The sequence below is a fragment of the Triturus cristatus genome, chromosome 4_1, assembly GCF_964204655.1.
Source record: "Triturus cristatus chromosome 4_1, aTriCri1.1, whole genome shotgun sequence".
Classification (NCBI taxonomy): domain Eukaryota; kingdom Metazoa; phylum Chordata; class Amphibia; order Caudata; family Salamandridae; genus Triturus; species Triturus cristatus.
The window spans coordinates 1,222,010,369-1,222,034,232 of record NC_140585.1 but is presented as its reverse complement, the minus strand read 5'-3'; the positions used below and the strand labels follow the sequence as shown (position 1 = coordinate 1,222,034,232).

At 47.1% G+C, this 23,864-nt stretch overlaps 1 protein-coding gene across 1 annotated transcript in view; it reads right to left on the bottom strand.

Moving 5' to 3' along the window:
* DCTN2 (dynactin subunit 2) overlaps window positions 1-23,864 on the bottom strand; it is a 190,838-nt gene that overhangs the window by 68,566 nt on the left and 98,408 nt on the right. The window contains exons 5-6 of the mRNA XM_085654601.1: window positions 18,231-18,329; window positions 17,529-17,689 (exon numbers count right to left, since the gene is read on the bottom strand). Coding sequence (XP_085510727.1) covers window positions 17,529-17,689; window positions 18,231-18,329 — 260 coding nt within the window. The remainder of the gene's footprint in view (window positions 1-17,528; window positions 17,690-18,230; window positions 18,330-23,864) is intronic.

The following is a 23,864-nucleotide window of genomic DNA, read 5'->3' as shown; positions in this document are numbered from 1 at the left end:
AAAACTGCATTAAACACCAGTTTTATTAGTTTCTGTCATAAAGTCCTCTGCACCCTCAGATGCAGAGTCCATTAGCAAACTGTACAAACACCAGTGTGCCGATTCCTAGATAGGGATCTTTTTAGATGAAATAGACCATACCACAGAACAGGGAGGTGAAAGGGCAGTGAAGAATCTGAAGTTAGATAGAGTATCGACCACAAAGTGCATTACCGAATGTAAATAATTTGTTCGCCTGATCGAAACTTCTAACCTCAGATTCCTCACCTTGTGTTTAGATACCAGAGCAGTACCTCCATAAGTTCTGCAGGATTGAGCTAGTAAAATGTCCATCTCAACAGACCAGAATGTTGAGGCAGAAGTACTTTGTTAAGATATGCACTGTTGCGTACCTAGCTGCCTGACAACTATCCAGGACAAGCAAGCCGTGTGACAACGCAGTGGTAGCAGACTTGGACCTGGTGGAGTGGGCTATTAGGCATTCTAGAGGTTGTTTCTCCGCCAATGCATACCAGTTCTTAATGCAAATGCCTAGCCATCGAAAAATGATCAGTGAAGCCAAGAAGGGCAAGGGGGTGCAGAAACAGAAATCCACAGAGAGCTGATCGTCCACCCAATGTTCTTTGGTGCGATCACTGTGAAAAGTGTGCCATCTTGGGGTCTAAATGATCGAGTCTCTTTTTCAAAGGATTAGGCAGAGCAAAAAATGTCAGAAGCATGATGGCTTGTCCCACATGTAAAGGTGCTATCACCTTATGTAAGAACACATCTTAAGTCTTTAATGCCAGTTTTTCTGGAAAAACATTGGTATATAAAAGTTGGACTGAAAAGGCCTGAAGTTCACTCACTCAGTGTGCAAATAATATGGCAACCAGGAAGATCCTTTTTAGAGTGAGTACATGCAATGGCCAAATATGCATTTGTTCAAAAGGGTACACATTAGAAATGTGAGAGCTACATTTAAGTCCCACTGTGGCATCACGAAGGGCTTAGGTAAAAAGTACTGTAAAACATTTCAAAAATACATCACAACCTGCGATTTAAATAAGGACGGTTGGTCCGGTAAACACGACTAGGCCGAAAGCGCCAACATACAACCTTTACCTGTGCCCAGAGCAAGACCTCGCTGGGCCAAACACAAAGCAAGCATCAAACAGGACAGTTTTGACAAGTCCAACTGGCAGGGAACCCACCAAACCACAAAGTTGACCCAGCAGTCTGCATATGTAGATTTCACTGAAGGGTAACTGGTTCCCAAAATCAAATCAACGACCTAAGAAGGAAGATCAAACGGGATTAAATGTCACTGCTCGATCTCCACACACGGAGGTGCATGTTGCACAGGCTCGGGTGCAAGACTCTGCGCCCCAATGCTGAGACAGGAGGTCCTCCGAAAGTGGCTGCCTGGTTGGAGGATGGATCCTCAAGCTCAGAAGTACCGGGTACCACCCGTTTCTAGTTCAATCCAGAGTCACTAGAATGACGAGGGATTGGTTGTTCCTTATTTTCTTCAGAACTCTGGTCAGGATAGGAAGCAGCAAGAAGGCATATAGGTGTCTCATGCTTTCCTCTAGATGGATTGAATCCCCAAGAGAGCCGTCTTGGGAATTCCAGCGTACAAAAGTGTTAACATTGCCTATTCTCAGCAGAGAAAGTAGAGGGAATAGCACCCAGAGCCAACTTCCAATGCTGGTACTGTCTCTATAGATCTTTTGGCCAAAAGAGCCAGCACTTCCAGGCAAAAAACAGACATGAGGTAAACTGATTACTGTAGGTGCAGTGAGTCGAAAAGGAATGGCAGGTCCTGTGACACAATCTGCAGTACCCATTTGTCAGATGTAATGTGTTGCCACCCCTGCAGGAAGTGGATTATCCTGCCCCCCCACCAGATGGCTGTGCACTTGTAAATGTGCATTGAAGGGGCTTGGAGGATGCATGTGGAGGGGCAGGAGAGTGGGTTGAGTGCTGCGTCTGGTGGCCAGGTAGTGATCTGTTGGGCCCACAGGCCCAGCCTCAAAGGGGCTGGGAAGCCTGTTGTGCGGGCAGTGTGGCCTGACGTTGCCAATAATTCAAGCCCTTGTTAAATCAGAGAAAAGGGCACTATTGTTAGGGCAGACTGCCTAACAGGTGCTGAATGTCCCAAAGAGTGTGCCCTAGGTGGGTCTCCTTAAAAGGCTCCAAGGCTGAATCCGCGTTCTGACCAAACAGACAGGAGCATTTCAGGGACTGTTCATGAAGGATGCCTGGATGTCTCCTGAGAAGCCAATGGACCTCATTCATGCGTGGCATCGAAGCACCAGGCTTGTTTCCAAAGCCCTAGCCATACACTCTGTAGTGTCCAGGCAAGAGCTTATTACAAATTTGGCTGCATCGTGACCATCCTAAAAGGTCTGCGCTAAGAAGGCTGTAAATCTTCTGGAAGCACTGGTAAAACATCACCCACCACACCCCCTAGTAAGTGGGCAAACAAGTTGCACTGACCGACCTCAAGGTGAGGCTTGTTGAGAAGAATATACGCTTTCCAAATGTGACTGCAGTTTGACTCTGTCAGGGGGTGTGGTTGGAAAGGCGTTTTTGCTCACTATTCTAGTAGACACCTGTACCAATAAACTTTAAGGTGCTGGATGCTGAGTTAGAAGTCAGAGTCTCCTGGAGCAGGTCTATGGCGGTGGATGCCTGTTGGCTGACTGGGGGACCAGAACATGGTTTAGGCCAAGCGCTCAGCACTGTGTCAGAGAGGGCTTCATCAAAGGTCAAAAGAGGTTTGGTCAGTGCCTTGTCAGACTCTATGACCTATGTTAATACGTTTGCTTTTACCTCTATAGCGGGGAGATGGAGGTGAAGGACCTTAGCAGCCCTACTAATCACTGTAGCAAATGAAGGGCTTTCCGCTGTTGGTGGACTGGAGGGAAGTAAACAGCCCAATATCGGGTGTGTCCAACCCTCTGGAAACCTGTCAGTCCATTTTACCTGCTGTCCTCATCATAGGGTGAGGCAAACTCTTCCCAAATCCCACCATTACCATTCCATAAGGTTGGCTCTGGTCAGAGTCCAAACCAGAAAGTTGGTGTAATGTCAGTCTTATTCAGGTCTCATCTATTGACTGTATTGCATGTACAGTATAACACACAAGATCTGCATTCAGGAACTTGGCACAGTAATTATGAGTAAGAGGGCAGATATGTGCAATATCTTCAAAGAAAAGTACTTGGCTATCATGCACAGGTGAGGACAGAAGGTAAAGAGAAGGCAAGCCAATTCGCTCTTGCGCTTTCACAGCAGTAATCTAGCAGGCGCTTAGTCTCCAAATCCTGCATGTGCAGGATTCCAGTCTGGCTAGGGTCTGGGCCATGACCACACTATTGTTAGTGAGCATTGGGGAGCCTTTGGGGGCTTGAGGGGGATTCAGGCATAAACCTCTGCTCAAAACGAATTAGGACTTGACTTATGCATGGCAAAAAACCTTTAATAGTTCTCAGACGACCTGACAGAAATAAGAATGTGCATATAGAGGATTATATTCAATGACATAGCTAACAAGATCAACAAGTTATTTGCCTTTGGTAATGCTCTTTCTGGTAGAGATTCTATCTAGCCGCAGATTCCTAACCTTTTGAAAACTCCCCCAGAGTGGATCAAGAAACTTTTCAGCAGCACCTCTGCGTGACGGAAGATGGCACCATGTAGCTCCGCACCGACGTTCTGCTCCAGAAATGATGAGCAGAGTCTATATAGGTCGACACTTCTGCACATCGATGTCAGTTGCTTTTGAGACTGTCCATGCCACCAAATGCAGAGCCCCAACAGTATCTGGTAGACTAGTGTGCAGATTCCTAGACTTGGAATCATGTTAATGGGAAGAGTACAATCCAGAGAACTGGGAGGATTGGTGCGAAATCTGTGGTTAGACAGAGTCTCTACCAGAAAAAGTGTTACCAAAGATAAGTAAATTTTTTCTGAAAGAGACTTCTGGCAGCAGATTCCTAACCTTCTGAATAGCTACCAAAGCAGTACCTATTAGGAGGTGGGTGTGGATGGACTCAAACAGAAAGCCCTCCAGGATTAAGTGGGCAAAGTGCTTCTTTTGGCGAACCAGTCTGTCCAGGCAATTGCAGTTAATGTTTGGAGAGACGCCCACGTAGCTGCCTGACAATTATTTAGGACAGAACTCTGCATGCTAACCTAGTGGTAGCCGCTTCGGGCCTGGTAGAATGCACATGTAGCCCTTCCAGAGATTGGGTTTAACCAACACGTAGCGGGCCCTAATGCAGAGCACGATCCAGCAGTATATGGTTCTCTTGTGCCACAACCTTGCCTGTTTTAGCTCCCGAGAACCCCATAAACAGCTGATAGTCTACCCAGAGGTCTTTGGTATGATCTACGTAGAACCTCTGCGCTCTCTTCGGGTCCAAGCACTGGTTTTCTCCCATCCTCCTTAGAGGGGTAAGGCAGAGCACAGAACACTGGCAGGCTGATGGTTTGACCCAAGTGGAAAAGTATCACAACTTTTAGCAGAAAGGATGTTTGCGTCCACAGAACCCGTTTGTCTGGGAAGAAAGTAGAGTATGGCATGTTGACACAGAGCTGGAAGCTAACGCACGCATGGTGCCGATGTTATAGCTCTCCCTATTCTCAGAAGAGACCTCAAACCACCTCTAGGTGTATCTGCCACTCGTGATCTACGAGGCGCAGACAGCAGAGGTTATCCTTCCTGGCATTCAATGATCCTGCCTAGTGGTTGACAAGCAGGAAAATTCTGTGTCAGTCCAGCCATTTCCAGAGTGACTCCACCCTGCCCGGTTTATTGCAGTATCACATGGTCGTGGTGTTGTCCATGAGCACCTGAACCAGCCTCCCCTTGATGGACAGAAGAAAGGCTTTCAGCACCAAGCAGATGGCCCTCAACTCCAGAAGGCTGCTACAGAGCCGGGACTCTGCCGGAGATCAGAGGCCTGTAATCTCGCTTTCTTCTAGGTGACTCCCCAGCCCAGAAGGGGAGCATCAGTCACCACTGTACGCTCTGTGTGGAGAAGGGTGGGGTCTGCCACTGAACCAATCGCAATCCAGCAACCACCACTGCAGGTCATTTGCAGTCATCTCTGAAATCTGAACGTGGTTTGGCAGGTCCCTTAATATGGGCCCACTGAGGCTTCAGATCCAAATCCAGAGCATGCATATGCCACCTGGTGTGCTCGGCCTGCAGGATGCAGCAGGCCATCAGTCCCAGCAGCCTCAGAGTATACCTCACTGAAATCCAGGACAGAGGATGAAAGATCGGGATCATAGCCTGAATGTCCTACCTACACTCTCTTTCCAGGGGAAAAGGCACAAAACAGAACTGTGTTAAGAATGGCTTGGATGAAGGGGAGTACGTGAGAAGGATTGGGTGCGACATCGGCATGCTGATAGTGAGCGCCAAAGATGTCAGAAAGTTCGCCGTAATTTGGAGTTGGGTGACTACTGCCTCAGGCGAGCACGCCTTCAATAGCCAGTTGTCCAGGTAGGGGAAGGCTAGACCCCTAACCTCCGAAGGTGTACTGCCACCAACGCCATTACTTTTGTGAACCCGGAGCGGCACTGGTGAGTCCAAAGGGGAGTACAGCAAACTCAAAATGCTCGTGGCCCACCACAAACCGCAGGTAACGCCGATGGGCAGGCAGGACGGGCATAAGTAAATAGATGTCCTGTGGGCCCAATGCTACCTTTCAGTCTCCAGGGTACAGGGCAGACGAGACCTGGGCCAATGTCAGCATTTTGAATTTTTCCTTCCGGAGGAAGACATTGAGAGGGCACATGTCTAAAATAGGCTGGAGTTCCCGGTCCTTTTGGGGCACCAGGATGGAGTGGCAATAGCAACCTTGTTCTACTTCCGGAGCAGGCATCCTCTTGATAGCCCCTTTTGCCAAAAGGGCCTGCACATCCTGCCGCAAAAGGGAAAGATGGCCCTTCGTCAGTTGTTGGGGAGACAGTGGAAGGTGTGGCGGTGTGAAAAAGGACTTCCGAACAATTTGAAGGACCCACCTGTCTGATGTTATAGCCTTCTAACTTAGCAAGAATTGTCCGATCATGCCTCCCACTGTGTGGCCATGCTCCACTAAGGGTACACAAAAGGGGTTTTGCGGGTGGGGCTACAACGATGTAGCAGGCTGGGGTGCCTCTTGACCTTGGCCGCGGGGCGGTGGGTATCAGAGCTGTGACTGCAAACCTGCTAGTCGCCATGCTGGGGTTGGATTAACTGCTGGTATGGGATGCTTCGGCTGAAACTGCAAAAAGAGCGGTAGGACTGATGCAGCTGGTGAGGTGGGGTAGATATGCCAACGGAGCGTACCGTAGCCTTGCTCTCTTTGAACCGTTCGAGAGTGGAGTTTGCCTTGTCACCAAACAGGAGAGGTCCATCAAACGTCATGTCTATAATGGAAGAATGGGCATCACATAAAAAAACGGTGAGCCGCAGCCAGGCATGGCGGAGAATGCCAACACTGGCACCTACAGAATGGGTGGTGCCCAAGCCACAACAAATCACTCTGAATAGCTTGGGCAAGGACAGGCTGGAAAACTTCAGGGACACCTGGGAGGCCTGGAGTCACTGAGTCTCAAAGGGCGTGAGAATAGCACCCAGGCAGGCAGCTGCCATTCACGAACCTTTGCACCAAGCTGTTAGATGAATATACTCGTTTATCAAAGGTTTCAACACGTTTAGACTCTCTGTCAGGGGAAGAAGACGGAAACGTGTTGAGGCTAGTTTTACTTACGGACGCTTCCACCACCAAACTCTCAGGGGAGGGGTGCTATGGTAGTGGAATCACCCGGGTGACTGCAATGGCGTCACGCAATCTGCAGGTTGACTGGTGGGCCAGAGCAAGGTTTGGCACATGCCCCCAGTAAGGTGTCTGTGAAGGCCCCCTTAAATGGCAAGAAGGACTTGAGACTCTTGCCCCAGCTGGAGATGTTCCGTCAATACGTTAATCTTGTCCTTCAAGGAGGAGTGCTGGGGGTGAAGGACTTCAGCTGCATTATGCATCACTATGGATTAGGAAGTGGATTCCTCCGTGGCCGATCCTGGGGGTGACAAGAGGCCCATATCAGGTGAGGTATCAAGACCACTAGCCTCCTATAAGTCATCATACCAACTGGATTTTTGAAAGGGCTGAGAGAACTCATCAACCGTATTATTTTCACAGTTCGAGTTTGTACAAAAAAAAAAAAAAAGAGAATGTTAAGTGTGCCCTTGTGACTGTGGTTGAGCAAAAGGACAAAGCGGCACCTCAACTGCCATGGAGTGCGGCATCAGGCGAGGTAGGATTGGCGCAGTGTGGGAGTCAGACTGACTACTGGAAGCTCCTTGTCAAGGGTCGATGAATTCGGTATCGGGGTCTAAGTCTCAGGGACAAGTGTGGACCGCAGAACCGGAAAGAGGGTCTGGACTGGGGCAGAGGCATCGGGAAGTACTCGGAGGGTCCAGCTGGATGACACACTATGTTAACATTTGCTGCGTGTCTGAAAGTGCAATGTCATGGAAGCGGAGTCCAGATCTTGGTAATAGAACTTTATAACGATTTAAAGACTATTAAACCTTAATCGGTACAGATTTCTTTCATGCAGGCTGGGGAGATGGTGCAGGTTTATGAATTAGCATAGCCTTTGGCTTTTTCAATTTTGATTATTAATGAGAGTTAGGTCCCGATGAAAGACCACAGCACCTTTCTTTAGGGCTATTATCGAGGAAGAAAGATGTCTATGTCCTTTTTGAGTGAATGATTTACCCCTTACTTTTAATCCTGCTCATTGAGAACAATAAATAAAGACTGAGGTAATCTGCAATACACCGTTTTAACAATTCATGTCTGCATCCCATCTGTCCACATCAGGAAACACCTCTAGGTATGATGGAGCTTTTCTTCCTAGTATTTCTCAAGAACTCCCCAATTTCTATAAAGGGTTGCAGCCCACATGGATATAGGTTTCCATCAATGTGAGGAGGAGCCCTATAACGAAGCCTGCCACTGCTTGAGTGAGTGAGGGCTTCCGTCCCTAGGGTAGTACCTAGTAGACATGTCCACTCTTTACAGTGAAAGGAGATACACAGTGTTTCTTAACTAATTCTTTCTGGGGCTCTCTTGTTGTGATATTTTTTCAGCAGTATGTAGTATCATTGCTCTTTAGATACAACGAAAACTAAAATAAAAGAGTTTATGGCTACTGCTCATGTCCTCAATTCCCATCTATGCCCCTTTTGGCATCCTTTTACTCATTTGACAACGTCTACTTGCCACATGTTGATCCATAGGTATAGCTAGGCCTTCTGCGATTATTCCCAATTTTGTTGCATACGTACACAGCGTGCCCTTCTCTTTTGGCTAGGCTTGTGCTGTGTAGCTTCCTAGAGGTTTTAGTTCTTATTATCATTATAATTTGCTTTACTATCGCTCACAAACCCTTGCCCATCACACCGCCAGCAGCTGCGTCACATAGTACAATAACCTCACCTCGGTGGTCATTACTCACAGAATGAAAATACTTCTAACATCGGCTCAAAACAAAAACACCACCATTTCAACAACACACCCTACACAGAGTAGTGTGCTATCCCGTTTGGTAAGTACTTCATATAGGGGTATGTTTTTGAGTTCAGGTTGATCGGCCCACGCTCTAGCCATAACACGCACACAGCTGCAAATATCTGAAAGTCGAACGCCTTTAATATTGCAGTTTGCATGCACTAGACACACATTCTGGAGAAGACCTTTTCCAGGCGCAGAGCAAAGCTGATCCTCTGATGTGATTCACCTAAGCAGATCTTTACGGTATGGGGTTCCCCATTCAAACCTAGAGACCTTCTATTAGTCTAATAATACTAGCTTACTAATGAAGGGAGGGTGGTTGTATTCCACTGTCATTTGTAATATGATTTCTCCCTTCATTTTCTATGGTATTGTAACAATGCTGATAGTTTTAATTTTAATCATTTGTCTGCTTATGTTAGCCAAAGTACTGCATCTTCGGACATGTAGTTTATAAAATAAACATTTTAAACTTTACTGTGTCTCTGAATACTCTTGTTGTGGACTTTGTTGTAGCTTCTCCTTTAAGTTATGGTTCTTGATCGGAATGCAATGACATGGGGAAAGAATGTACGGGGGACTGAAGGGACAGTTGGTTAGTTGGAGTCTGCTGTCTTTGCTGTACATCTGGTGGGTGTTGAGAATAAACTCGTTATGAAGACTTCGCATGTATCTTCATTATAATAGACTTGATATGAGAATAATAACGAACAGGTATTTCTGATTCCCACCATTCCTGAGAGTACTCTAAAGTTGCATGTTCTGGGTTATCTAATCATTGGTAGCTTCTATATAGTATGAAGAGCGAATGAGACACTGATGCTGGTCGGATAGGGGTTCTGGGTACTGAGGTGAGTTTTTGGTACACCGCAATTCACTAAGGTCCTGGTTTCCTGCGCATAGTTCGGTGCATGAGCAGAATCCCTGCAACAGGGGTACTAAGCGCTGCACAAATGCTACAAAACAATATAATGGATTTTATAGATGCAGAGGTCAGAAAGATACCTGGAACTAAGCAACTACAGGTAGGTTGTGGCAGTAGAGTCTCGAAAATAATGGACTTCTCAAAGAGGATCAGATGGTTCAATTCAGTTTTGGAGATGCCCAGTTTGTTAACTCATGAAATGAGATCACATCAACCTCCGACGATACAAAAGGTGGTGGTGAGTCTGGAGACCTAACTGAGGTCCCACTCATTTTTGATCCTGAAGATGAGATTCTTATCACAGGCATGTGGACCAAAAGGCACAGCAGCTGATCTGTCCGGAGGCAAATTCCCTCCCTATCCCTGAAGCAACTGTAAGGAATTCTTAAGACAGATTTAACACCTAGTGCTGAAGTGAGAATATAGTAGGCAGACAAAAACATTGTTTATCCTTCCAGTATTTTCTACCTTCACAAGAGTTAGCATGGTGCTCAACGGAGAGGTTGGAAACAAAACATCTGTCACTTACTGCAAAAAATAAAATAAAAAAATGTAGGAATCTTAAGGAGACACGAGTGAAAAACCATATTTTCAGCCAATAAACAGCCTCAGAAAGGCAACATTTACTGGGCATCCTTCTTTGGTAACCACAAAAAACTGTCTCAAAGGCCCAGCATTGTATGATGAGAAGGTTGGCTGACTATAAATATTCTTAAAGGTGGAGTCTAATTTGCACATGGAGTTCCAAGACTTTTAAGAGGCTACATTATCCCTAGGTGTTGGGATTTTTTTATTTTTTTAAAGGGGGGATGGGTCAGTGTTTTTAGGCAAATGTACTGTATTCGAATTTAGGTAACTGGATTTACTTTTAAAAACTAAAAGAGGAGGAGCCTAGCGCGCAACCAAGATGGACGCGTAGGCACAGGGCTCCCGGGACCCTCGCGGCCTCCCACGTCTATCCTGGCTATAATCCTGTTATTCTGAAGGAATATTACTGGTGAACCGACGCGGAGGTGATTCCCGTTTTCGGGACTTAAATCGGACTTTGGGAACCCGACTTATCCTGTACTCCAGAAAGAAGCCTGCTCCGTGGCGCCACCCCGGACTTGGGTTGGCACTGTCCCCGAGCTCCAATCGAACAACAACGGCACTAGGGTCTTGGGCGGGCGTCCCCCCCTGGTTTCACTTTCGTTTTTGACTTTCATCTACGAGTCTGGTGGCGGGCGCTCGCAGTCGCTCGGCGTTCGGGACCGAGCTGTAGCGGTCGAGTGGCGTTGACAAGGGGGCTGTCCCTCTGGTGGACTCCCCGGGGTGATTGCTGCGCCTAACAGGTATACTGGATCTGCTCTCCCTGCTGAGTGATGACGACCCGGCTGGACGGCGACAAGCACAAGTCTAGAGCTCCCCGGAGGGGTAGCTACGTGCAAGCGAACAACATGGACCGCTATGCCCAGCAGAAGGGATCTCCCGGATCGAGTGGGCTTTCAGATGCAGCCAAGGAGGGCCCGTCACCCTCGACGGAATTGACACTACAAGACGTCATGGGTGCCATCGACGCAATGAAGGCCTCGGTCGGCCAGCAATTTGACTCGCTGGCCCACAAGCTGGACACCGTGCTGATCGATATCAACTTACTTAAGGTTGATCTGTCGAAAACTAGTGAGAAGGTCAAATCACTCGATCTCACGTCATATGGCCTCAAGACGGATGTCTCGGAACTGCAGACGGAGATCCGTAGTTTGCGGGCCCTCAGCGACCTCTCTGCCAAGAGACTGGAGGATTTTGAAAGCAGGGCCCGGCGGAATAACGTACGCATCATCGGTGTGCCGGAGCGGTCGGAGGATGGGCCTGTCGATCTCTTTGTGGAAGATCTGATCCTGACCAAACTAGCGCCGAAAGGCCTCAGCAAATTCTTTACGGTGGAGCGGGCACACAGAGTTCCGGGGGGCCGGCCGAGGCCTGGGGCCCCACCGCGACCTATCATTGCCAGGATATTCAACTTCAGGGACCGTGACGCAATCCTGCAGGCCTCCCGTGTGCATGGCCCGACGAAATATGACAATGCGGATATCAGTATCTATCCTGACTTTACACAATCGGTGCAAAAACAGCGAATGGGCTTTATGACTGTCAAGCGGCGGCTGAGGGACATGGGCTTGAAGTACTCTATGCTTTTCCCGGCCAAGTTACGCATTGAATTTGAAGAACGGACTCATTTTTTCGACCGGCCCGAAGCGGCTGAGGACTGGCTTGACACCTTGCACCGTCGGCACGGCGGGGAGGAACGAGCTGCGGATGTGGGTGGTGGATCAGCGGACCAAGGGTGAACGAATGACTTGTGGTTCCTTGACAATTTTGTGTTCACCCCCGATTTGGGTTAGATGTACTGGTTTTTCTTTTCTAGGATTGCATTACCCTTCCTTCATCATTGGGAGGCCGCGGGGTATCTGGTGAGACTCTTCCTCCTCGGGGGGTTTCTTTCTTTCTGTAGAGTAGGTTTATGGTGGGGCGACAGGCACACTGCGAGTTGGGGTGGCTTAATGGTCTTGTGCATGGGTGCAGGGTGGGGGGGTTTGTAGTGGGAGTTGGGGGGGTGGCGGTAGGGGTGTTGTTTTTGAGTGGTGTTCGTTTTGTACCAGGCAATCAGTGCGCTGTTTTTAGCTCTCAACGTGGGTGGGGTGTCCGTTGCTGTGGAAATGGGGGGTAGGGGATTGCGCATTTTGACGTGGAATGTCAATGGTTTGGGGGACCGATTGAAGCGAGGGGTGGTGCTACAATATTTGAAACGTCTCTCTCCTGATGTGGTTCTGTTGCAGGAGACGCATTTGGTGGGACACTCATGTCACGCTATGAATAGAAAGGGCTACCGTCTGGTGGCCCACTCTGGTTTTACAACTGGCTCCAGAGGGGTGGGCATTTTGGTTCGATCCTCTCTCCCGCTGGAAATTGATGAGGTGATACATGATGACCTGGGGCGCTATGTGGTGTTGGTGGGCCGGTGGGAAGGACAGACTTTGTGTTTGGTTTCAGTTTATGTCCCCCCGGGGTTGCAAACCACTACCTTTGCGGACTTGGGAGGGTTGCTGCTTGGGCTCCCGGAGGGCCTCTTGCTGGTGGGTGGTGACTTCAATTCTGTGGTGTCGGGTAGAGAGGATCGGCACCCTCCCAGAGACCTCCCCGGGGCGCACTCTTGGCTGGGTGGCTTTATCGACACTATGGGGCTTGTGGACTGTTGGAGATCAATGCATCCGGGGCTCGCCCAATTTACATTTCACTCTGGCGTCCACGGCTCCTTATCTAGATTGGACTATGTGCTGATGCCGGCCGCCCAAGCCCAAATGATCGGGGAGGTCAGACATCTGGCCCGTGGCATCTCTGACCATTCCCCGGTCCTGCTTCACTTAGAGGTGGCCAGGGGGGCAGAGGGGAGGGTGGCCCCGATTAATCCCTGGTATTTGCATGACCCCACAACTCGTGCCCTTTTGGTTAAGTCTCTGGACCGTTATTTTGAGGAAAATCAGGGTTCAGTCTCATCGGCTGTAACGTTGTGGGAGGCTTTCAAGGTGGTCATCCGTGGGCAGGCCCTATCTTTGATCTCCCATGCTAAGAGGCGTAAAACTGAGGAGGTGGTCCGCCTGAAATCGGACATAACTGACTTGGAAGAAGATCTCGGGCGGGGGGTCACACGGGACAAACTCCATACCCTTTGCCTGAAACAAGCGGATTACAGGGCGTTGGTTACGGATGCTGCCAAGCTCGCTAGTAGGGAGCAACAGGGGCACTTGTATGATGTTGGTGACAAGGCTGGAAGGTTGATTGCATGGCTGGAGAGGAGAGAGCGAGCGAGTCATGTGGTCCCGGTGATTGTGCGTGCTGATGGTGTGAGTGTTACGGATCCGAGGGAGATTGTGAGCTGCTTTGCGGACCATTTGCGGACCATTTGCGGGACGTCTACTCTCCGGTCTCGGTGAGGCCAGAAGACGACTCTTGTCAATTGCTGCGAGATATTGCATTGCCGTGCCTTTCGGTCGATGATAAAGAACTGCTGGACGCGGCGCTTACAAACGATGAGATAGCATCGGCGATTCGCTCGGTCCGTTCAGGAAAGGCTCTCGGCCCTAACGGCCTTCCGATCGAGCTTTACAAGCTTCGTCCAGATAGGTTGGCACCACATCTCCGCGAGATGTTTCTTGCATCCCGAGAGGCCGGCGCCCTACCGCGTGATCAACGTCTAGCAACCATTGTGGTGCTCCATAAAGAGGGCAAGCCGCGTGATTGCTGTGCGTCTTATAGGCCCATCTCACTCCTAAACGCTGAACCTAAGATTCTCGCTAAAGTGCTCGCTAATCGTCTGATTAAAGTCATCGGTGACCTGGTACATCCGGATCAGTCTGGTTTTATTCCGCATCGCAACACCGCGCTGAACCTGCGGCGCCTCCATGGAGTCCTCGCGAGAGTTGACTATTCGGGAGCCTGCCATTTTGGCGTCACTGGACGCCACGATGGCGTTTGACACGCTGGAATGGCCGTATCTCTGGGCGGCGCTGGCTAGGTTTGGTTTTGGACCTGGGTTCATTGGATGGGTGAAGTTGTTATACGTGGAACCACTGGCGCAGGTGGTGGTGAATGGTAGAGTCTCTGCCCCCTTTCTGCTTGGCAGGGGCACGCGGCAGGGTTGCCCCCTGTCCCCGCTTCTTTTTGCTCTTGCGTTGGAGCCCCTGGCGGTGTGGCTCCGGTGGGAACCCTCCATGACGGGTATTCGGTGGACACCAACGTTTGAGGATCGCGTATCACTCTTCGCAGACGATATTTTGCTCTATCTCACCTCCCCGCGGAAATCGTTGATAGTGCTATTTGATGTACTGAACTCCTTTGGTCGCAATTCAGGGCTTGTCATTAATTGGGTGAAATCCTGTGTTTATGTGCTGGTTGGCGACCCCCCCTCTTCTCCCGCGTGGCTGTCCAATTCAGATTTCACATTCTGGATTTAAATATCTAGGTATCCACGTGTCCCTCGATCCGGCGGTCCGTCATGCTCTGAATCTGTTGCCCCCGCTCCAGCGGCTGCGGGCCGATGTAGCTCGTTGGCGTAGGCTCCCGCTATCGCCGCTTGGCCGGGCAGCCTTATTTAAAATGATGTCTCTTCCACGCTTTCTGTATGCATTGCAGAATACGCTGGACGTGGTGCCCGCCCGATACTTTAGTGAGGTAGAGAGCTTACAGAGGCAGCTAGTTTGGGATGGGAGGCCGCGCATTGCTCTCGCTAAACTGACCCTGCCGTGGTATGACGGTGGAATAGCTCTCCCTGATATTAGACGATATTATTGGGCGTCCCAGTTGGTGGCGGTGAATCATGGGACATACGGCCCGGTGGTGAACCCCGCGTACGAGATGGATAAGCTGCTGTTGCCGGGCAGAGATTTCAATATGGCGCTTTATTCTACAAAGGGAAGTACTAAATTGACCGGTCCTACGAAAAATGCGGTGCGCGCCTGGCATTGCGCCACCGCTGCTACGGGATGGACGGGCCGTCTGTCTCGTGCGACTCCACTGTATGCGGCGGATGCGTTGGGAGGTTTATGGCGCTCGAAAGGCTTTGAGAAGTGGGATTAGATCGGAATTAGTCGAGTGGGGGATCTTTGGACGAAGGGCGCTTTTAAATAGTTTGAAGCTCTTCAGACGGAATATAAGCTGAGCGATAGGGAGTTCTTTCGTTATGCGCAGATGCGCCATGCGCTACTTTCCGCTTTCCCGAGTCCTGCAGCTATCCCCGAAGCCTCCCCGTTGGAAGATCGTTTGCTTGATGATTACCTGCCAGATAGTACTATCTCCCTGATCTACTAAAAACTGATTAATACTCGAGCGGACCTCCTCACGCATTTGCGAGAGGTCTGGGTTGCTGATGGCCTAGAGCTGGATGATGAGGATTGGGTCGCGGCCGTAGCCTCACCGAGGGAGGTTGCTATACCGGCTCGCCTTCGATTTGTGCAGTTGAAGATACTACATAGGGTCTATGTCACCGGTCCCCGCTTGCTTCGCATGGGTTACACAGATGATGGTTTATGTCGGCGGGGTTGCGGCTTGCTTGGTACTTTTCTTCATATTCTGTGGGAGTGCCCGAGGGTGATACGTTTCTGGACTGGTGTACATGGAGGAGGTTACGGGTGTGGCGCTGCTCCCTGAGGCTCGGCCATGTGTGTTGAATGTATGGGAACCGACTGATTACGATGTGGCACAAGAACGCTGGGTGACTTTGGGCAACATGATCGCTAAAAGGGACATGGCGCAGCTCTGGGGGTCCGGTCGGCCCCCCACAGTTACGAAATGGAAAGAAAACATGGATTGGTGCATGTTCCGAGAGAAGACGGTTTACGTGGTCCCTGGAATTCCTATCGGGGAATATCTGCGCCCCCCCCTTGGTGGTCGCACCAGACGTAACGATGTCCCCTTTACTTTGATGTTCCTGGTCGCTTTGCGGGATTGATGACCGATCCTCTCCCGGCCCCCCCCGCCCCTTTTTCACACGAATAACTGTGTAATTGGCTGCGTTGTCGCTGTTGTCCCCCGCCCATGTGAGAGCCAGTCCCTGTTAATGGAGTTCTTTTGCCTGGTATTAGTTTCTTTTTGTGGTTTTTCAATTAGTTAATAAGAAACCTTGCGGTAGTGCTATGTTCAGCTGTGGGCGGCTGCAGCCGTTATGCGTGCGGCTCGCTCCGGCTCTTATGACTGCTGTACTATTGTCTTCCTCCCTTTTCTCTACATTAGCGGCCGGCCCATGCGGTTGTAGGCCCATGACTGTGAATATTCGATGTGTAAATAAAGGTTTTAAAAAAATAAATAAAAAAAAATAAAAAATAAAAGAATAATAAGTAGAAAAGTTTGTTTTTTAATGAAAACTTGCCTAAAAGAGGCAAGGTGTTTAAGAAAAAAGAAAATCTTAAGAATGATTTTCCAGGGTCCTGCGGAAATATTCTGCTGTTAATGGATATCACAGAGATTCTCAAAACAGAGAGCTGCTATGTTGTTATTAAAGGGTTGTATCCAAGCTCGGACAGTTCTGAGAGGGATTGTTCATAAAAAGGCTATATGGTGAGAAATATAGGAATTACTGCAGAGAGGTTAACATAACTGTACTTTCATACCATATCTATCTCGATTCCCAACTATTTGGAGCATATGACAACTAGCCATGAGGAGGGCAAAACATAGGCTCTAGAAATATTTTGTTTGCATAAATTGTGCAACGTCTTGTATACACATCTTTCAGAATGTGAGTGGAATAGAACATGTGGCTACTTTTATCATCTCTTTTAAAAGGACATTGTTTTGGAAATACACATACTACCTAACCTGCAAATGCCTGTGACAAGGGTACTTAAAAGACTTAACAGTGAGACTTGAAACAAAATCAACTAAGACATTGTAGATTTTTAAACTTGAACTCTAAATGGTTCCTCCATAGGTAATGGTGTCTGGCAGTGAAAGTGAACTCCTGTTTTCGGCTAATGCAGTACTTCAGAGCACTTCTTACTAACAGTGTGAAGAAGCAGTAATAGGTGTATGCAACAGATGCACAGAGGAAGTCTCAAATATTAGTTAAAGAGCAAGCCTATAGCCTGGTTTGTCCCTTTACCTCTCATAGATGTTTTACCCATGCCTGCTCACTATACGCTGCTTTTTTCCCCCTGCCAGCCCCTCACATCAGTTGACATGTATATATTTGATAACAAGTGAAGAAAATAATCTTGTGGGAAGCAGCAGAATATGCATGCTGCAAATAAACTTGGTACTTACTTGCAACAATAATGGTGAAGCTTGCATATCTTCAAAATTCAATGATAAGCATCATTTCACAATGTAGTGGTTGGGTCTGTAATTGCATTTATAAAGACAAAATGTATTTTGGGCGTCGCTCAGAAGTGTTGTCAGTATGACTCGCTATAATGGTGACTGTAAGCCTACAAAACCCCAACATGCGACTAGCATTTAGACCGTTCTTCGTTATTTTTACGAAATCATTGGCTTATGTCTGGTCAACTTACTTGGCAAGAGCTCCATCTGGATCCGTCAAGTTGACCGTAGCATCAGGTCCTAGAAGTTTCTCCAAATGGGTAGAGACCAGCATTTGCTTTATTGTAGCAACTTGCTTTGCCAGCTCAACTGACGTAAGTTTCTCTTCCACTGCAGATTCTTTTACAGTACTCTGTTTAACACAGGCCATACAATTAGAGCATAATTCAGCAAGAAAACGTTAGGATTCTAATTTAAGACAATAAATAATTTTTTAATAAACACAGGCCATACAATTAGAGCATGATTCAGCAAGAAAACGTTAGGATTTTAATTTAAGACAAGAAATAGTTTTTTAATAAGTTGTTAATTTTCTCTGGAATGTTGTGTAGATACTTTGAAGCACATCTGAAGGGGTGTACTCCAGTTCCTTACAAATGTATAGAGGAAAGAAACGAGACTATTCAACTACACCATCATTCAGTTGTTTAGAACTAACTGATCAATTTATGGAAAATACACGTACAAAGAATTACCACTACTCCATCTATTGTAACATTTAGCATTTTTCCTCACCTCTTAAAGGCAGGAAGATTGAAATTATATGTATGCGACATACAGTAGCTAGATTAGATAATTTACAAATATTTTAATGAACTGTGCACTTGAGATAAAATGGCAGCTTCTTGTAACTGCAAATTATGGGAGACTGGAGAAAAAACTGAAAGGTATACCTGAATGGTCTCCACTTCCTGTGTCAGTTCTTGCACTTCATGTAGGAGTCGCTGGTATTTCTGCTGGGGAGTTTCTTTCACGCCCAAGCCCTCACCTAACTTTGTGCAGGCATTACAAAAAAAATTAACAGTTCAGTGCAGTGTCGAAACATTGTGCTTCCAAGATGCTTTACTTTCCAAGTTCAAAGTTAGGATTAAGAAACTCCAATCTCAGGGAAGCCAGTTTTATTAAATGACTACACATTAAAACAAAAGCCTGCTTACCACCAAGTCACTATTCAACCATTATACTTCACTTCTCTACAACAGGACTTTCCTCCTTGGTATGAGGTGCTCTTTACGTGGCTTTAGGGGTACAGGCAGTAGCACAGAGGTTAATAAGGCCTACTCCATTAAGGATAAGCGTTGACAATGCAAGTAGGCCTGGCTTTAAAGAAATGTTCTATGTAAATAGCATTGGAATAGATATGCATTTGTGTGAAAGCAAAGAACTATCAAATAATATTGGTGTAGATTAAAAGGTAACGTGACAACAAATTATCTAGTTAGCTAAGTTACTCAAATGACATTCTAATGTCGTGTGTGTGTGTGTGTGTGTGCCTCTGAAGGTTCACGCTTAGGCTGCTGGATAAATAAACAAAATGATCAAGCTGTGTAAAAGGGCAAACAATTTTTTGTACAAGCACACAACGTTTGCACAATCAAAACATGTACTCTTGGCTCCCTACATGTGGGCAAAGCCAAAGCCCCTCTCTAGCGATATTAACTTAAATGTATGGCGACATCTGCGCTGTCAAGCCATACAATAAAAAGGGTCCTGTGGATTTTCCACTGATCGAATGAAGGAGGAGTGGAGGGTACCAGAGCTTCAGAGGAGCAAGGGTTCATCCAATAAAAGGTTAAAAAAGCAACAGTAACTCCTATTTAGCATTACAGGATGATGTTAAAAATATAAATAATGTTGAGAAGCAGCTTTCAAGCTGCGTTCGAAGAAGACAGAGCATGTTTTAATTGAAATGCGACCTTGAGGCATGTCTTGAATCTACATTTGCACTGCGCTTCTCTATCTAAACCAAAATACCGTGCGAAAGACCACATCATTTGCTCACATTCATTTTTAGGTCGAGTCTAGACAGCGCGCTTGCGCGGTCTCTTGACATGCAATACATCATCCATGGGCTCTTGACACACCCATCTATTTTCATTGATTATTTCTTGTGCTGTTCTGTAATGCGGACCTTTCATTGGTGCATTTGTTGTGTTGTCCCTACTTTCTGTGCATAGTCTCCTTCCACGGCCACTGGCCCTCTTACATGTACTATATACTACTGTTCAATTTATGCTGGTTGCGAGCACTTCTTTGTTTTTCCTCTCGCTTGTGTCACAGGAATCTGGGGGTTTCTGTGCTTGGCGAAACAACTGTGCTTCAGCTGACGTGATTTTTGCCATGCCATCCCCTCTGCCCCCACACCACTTCTGTTCCGATCACTGCTGCTTTAAGTGCAGTGCAGCAGCCGTTTCCTGCTGCCATTCATCATCCCCCACAGACCACAAAACACAGTAAATGTTGGCCGCTAGGTCTGCTGGGCTCCAGGAGTAGGAGGGACCAAGGGAGGGACTGAGTGTGGGGAGGGGGTGAAGGGTGCCGCGTCCCAGTAGTGACCCCCTTCCCAGTTCTTCATGGGTCTGACACAATGCCCCTATCTTAAAGACAATTGCTCTCTTGTGGATAACGGTGGCGTGTAATCCACAAGAGAGTGCTGAGGCATGCATCTCCATAAACAAGCACTGGCATAGCCAATAGGTCTCGCATTTGGGACCTTATAATGGTTTAGCCATGCAACAGTTGATGTTGTTGAACCAAGGATATTGTGCTGCATAACAAACTACTTATAAGGTCCCAAAAGCGAGACCTATTGGCTATGCCAATGCTTGTTTTATGGAGGAAGAGAGTGCGATTGAGAGTGCATCCCGTGTGTTATACAAAAACAATAAGATTTTGTGCATGATACCACCGTAAACATACCACTGCCCTATTCCATTGCCCTGGCAACTCCGATGTCTTGGAGGGGAAAAAATGAGCAACTATAAGTTAAATCACTTCAAAGCTGCCCTTGATGTGCATTGCAAAGTGAAACAGCATTAGATAAATAGACACACTCAAGTGTGACTTAGAGGCAAAAGAAAGGGAGAGACATAGAAAGGCTGACAAAGAGAGAAATGAAATCAGCCAGAAAGACCAGATGAGGCAGGGAAAGACAAAAAGGAATAGTAAGAAACATAGCAGAAGCAGAGAAATGCAGGTTAATTTGGGAGAAACAGACTGTAAGATGAAAAGAGAGCAACAGTGAAAGAAACAAAAAGGAAGAGACCGAAAAAGAAAAACCTGAAGAGGCAGTGTGATAGAAGCAGGAAGAGGCAGAGGAAGGTATCCAACAGAGAGAGACATGGAAAGTGACACACATGGAGATACAAGAGATGAAAACACACGCCACGCCCAAAACTGAATGTTTCTACATTTCTTTCTATTAATTTACATGCATCACCTATTCATCAGTCTCTCACTATGCACCTTAGTCAATCCCTTTATCTGCCACTCTCGCATCATTACCCCTTCCTACATCAATCCATCTGTTTTGTATACTGCAGTTGCTGCTGTCAGACAACCTTTATATTCAAGCAGTGGCAGCGCATCTAAAGGTTTGTGCATAAAAAAACAGAGCAGCCACAATTTAGATGCGAGAAAGCAAAAGAGACACAATTGCATGTCTTTTACAATTTAGATGAGCATTTTAAGATCCAAAGTTAAATCGGAAACCCATACTCTTAAAAGGTAGGGAGAAAAGCAGAGTATGATACATTTGCAAATATTTTCAGTAGGGCAAAGCATTGTCATTGGGCAGTAAAGATGCCTTGGTATGTCAATACACTGGGAATCCCAAGGCTCCGCTTTACACAAAGCAAGTCAGCAGTGGGGTCTGGACCTGAGGCTTCATTAACCCTCTGCACACTGGCGCTGGGGCGCTCAGTGCCAACAGACACTGGCTGTCTTTAACGCCAAGTGGAGAGGCAGCGCTAGGAGGCACAGGTTAACGCAGCTTGGCGCTCCCATTCAGCCTCTTAAAGTGAAAGCACAAAGGAGCCTGACATGAGGACTAAAGAGAAAACAGAGCAGAGGGAGCCATTTAACATGCCTTCTACTGGGCTGAAGCGCCTCCCAGTCCCCTGAACTTAGGTTAGGGATACTACTGCCTCCATTTGAGTGTAGAGTGCGATTTCGATAGAGAGCCAGAACGACATGCTTACAAGCAGAGATGGGCGGGGATGGCACAGCCAGGATGGCACAACTCAGAGAGTTGGTGCGGCAGGTAAGCAGTGTTGTGGGAGGGCGTGCAAGACGGGACGGGGAGATTAGGTGTGAAATGCCATCCGAAATATTTAGCACCGCTCTGTGAAATGGGCGCCGACACACATGCCCGACAGACCCCGAGGAAACAAGCGCGCGCGCCTCCCGCTAAAAGTGGGAGGGACAGCACACAAAGGGTTTCTTACACTGCTGTTGATAATAAATAAACAAGCATTGGCCGCGCGGAATGCATAGATCGGGGCTGCAGCTGGGAGAGAGAGGCGGAGGGTTTTGTGCAAGCACGCGCTGCGCGCGAAAGCATTTAATGAGCCATGACGGTTCATAACTGTAAAACAAGGCTTAATGAGATAAGAAAGGCAGATGGCGGCTGTGCGCGTTCATACGCACATGCACGCAAGCTTTAGGCTAGGAAAAGCTTGTGGGTAGCACTTTGAAAACCCCCTTACTAAAAGTCGAGCAAGCAGCGCATGCGCTGCTCTAGGCTCGACCTACAAAGGCAGCTGTGACACGCATGCACAGCCAGAACAGGTCGATCTACGCATTCAGGTAAAAATATCTGAATGTGTGGCAAGGGTAACATATTTCCTGTCCCTTTTGTTACCCATGGACTGTTTTCTCACTTTATTCTACGGAAGCTAACCATTCATCATGAAATAAAAAAATAAAATGGTTATTGTTGCCGCTAAACTTCATCAACAAAAAAAGCAGCATGACAATCTATATGCGGACATACATCATCAGACCATCCATCACACATGCTTCATGACAGATGCACATTTGCATACGTTATGCCAGTGCAGCAGCTTTTTTTTTAAATTACTGTTTCAAGACAGTGGAACCACATCTTGCAGTGGTACATTTAAAAACTATATAAATGTGCAGAAGTGCCTTATTTAGAAAGGAGCACCCCACCGCAAATTACAGGAGCTAGGAACTCCAAAAATGAAATTACAGATTAAAATAGTACTGAAAAAAACGCTATGGAGAGGGACGACGGACAGGGGATCAGCGGTTGAGCAAACAGGGGTTCAAGTAAGAGCTGATGAGAGAAGCGAAGAATGGGGGCGGTAAAATAGGGGTTAGGAGAAATAGGAGTGCAATAGAGGAGTTGGGCAATGTGAAAAAGAAAAAACAAGAAAATAAACCCTGTGTGCACAGAAAATATTTCGGTACACATTTGCTGTAATATGCTATGTGCTTCAGTACTAAAATCATTAGCCTTACTGACCGTAAAAAGTAACTAATTTCTAGGTTCCAAAGTGGAAGTTATATCTCATGTTTAATTGCAAAGGTTTATTGCGTGAGGTGCCACTGACAGCAGGCAAATGTAAACATGGGTCACAGAAAAAATTTTAAACACACTAAATGTAATAGGAGGTCTGCTTGCAATAAGTCTAACCAATGGTAATTGCTCAGGATAGTATTTCAACCAGTCGTTCTTTTTCCGACCACGCTACCTCAGTTTGGGCACTCCACACCATGCCACATCATTTCAATCAGTATAATTTCACTCAACGCCACACACTGCCATGCCACAGAATTCAACTTTATACATTTCCATTCCATACCACATATTTCAACTCAACACAATTACGCAACACACCACATACATCCAATCCACACCACAGAATTTCACATCATGCCACAAAATTCAACAGTACACCACATAATTAAACTCCACAACATGCCATTCCACAACATGCCATTCTACATAATTCCAGTACACTCAATAGCACATATTTACTATCCACGTTTCCACTGCACACCATGCCACATAATTCCACTCCACAAATCTACTCCACACCACACAATTTCTCCACACACAATTACACAACTAACAATTCCAATCCAACCCACATAATTCTACTCCACACCACATACATCCACTACATGCCAGTCTACAATACATGGGTAAAAGACATTTGTCATTTACATCGCCAATACCGCCAACTCTCACAAATGCGAGATCAATTTGCATTGCAAATGGTTGTTTAGCCTAGCTGTGTTTTTGCCCCTTTAGAGAGAAAGCTGTACCAGTTAGACGAAATACACTATGGTGCAGAAAGCTGGATGCATCATATATCTTTGCTTTAAAAGGATCCATGTTATTACCTTGCTGGCATGGTGAAATGTCCATTGGGTGTAATGGTGGATCCTCTTTATACCAATGAGTACTTCAGCATCTTGGAACATAAACCACAGCATCATTTAACACAAAAGAAGCAGCATTTGTTCCCCCTGTTGTTTTGAGGACTGTCCGGAGAACA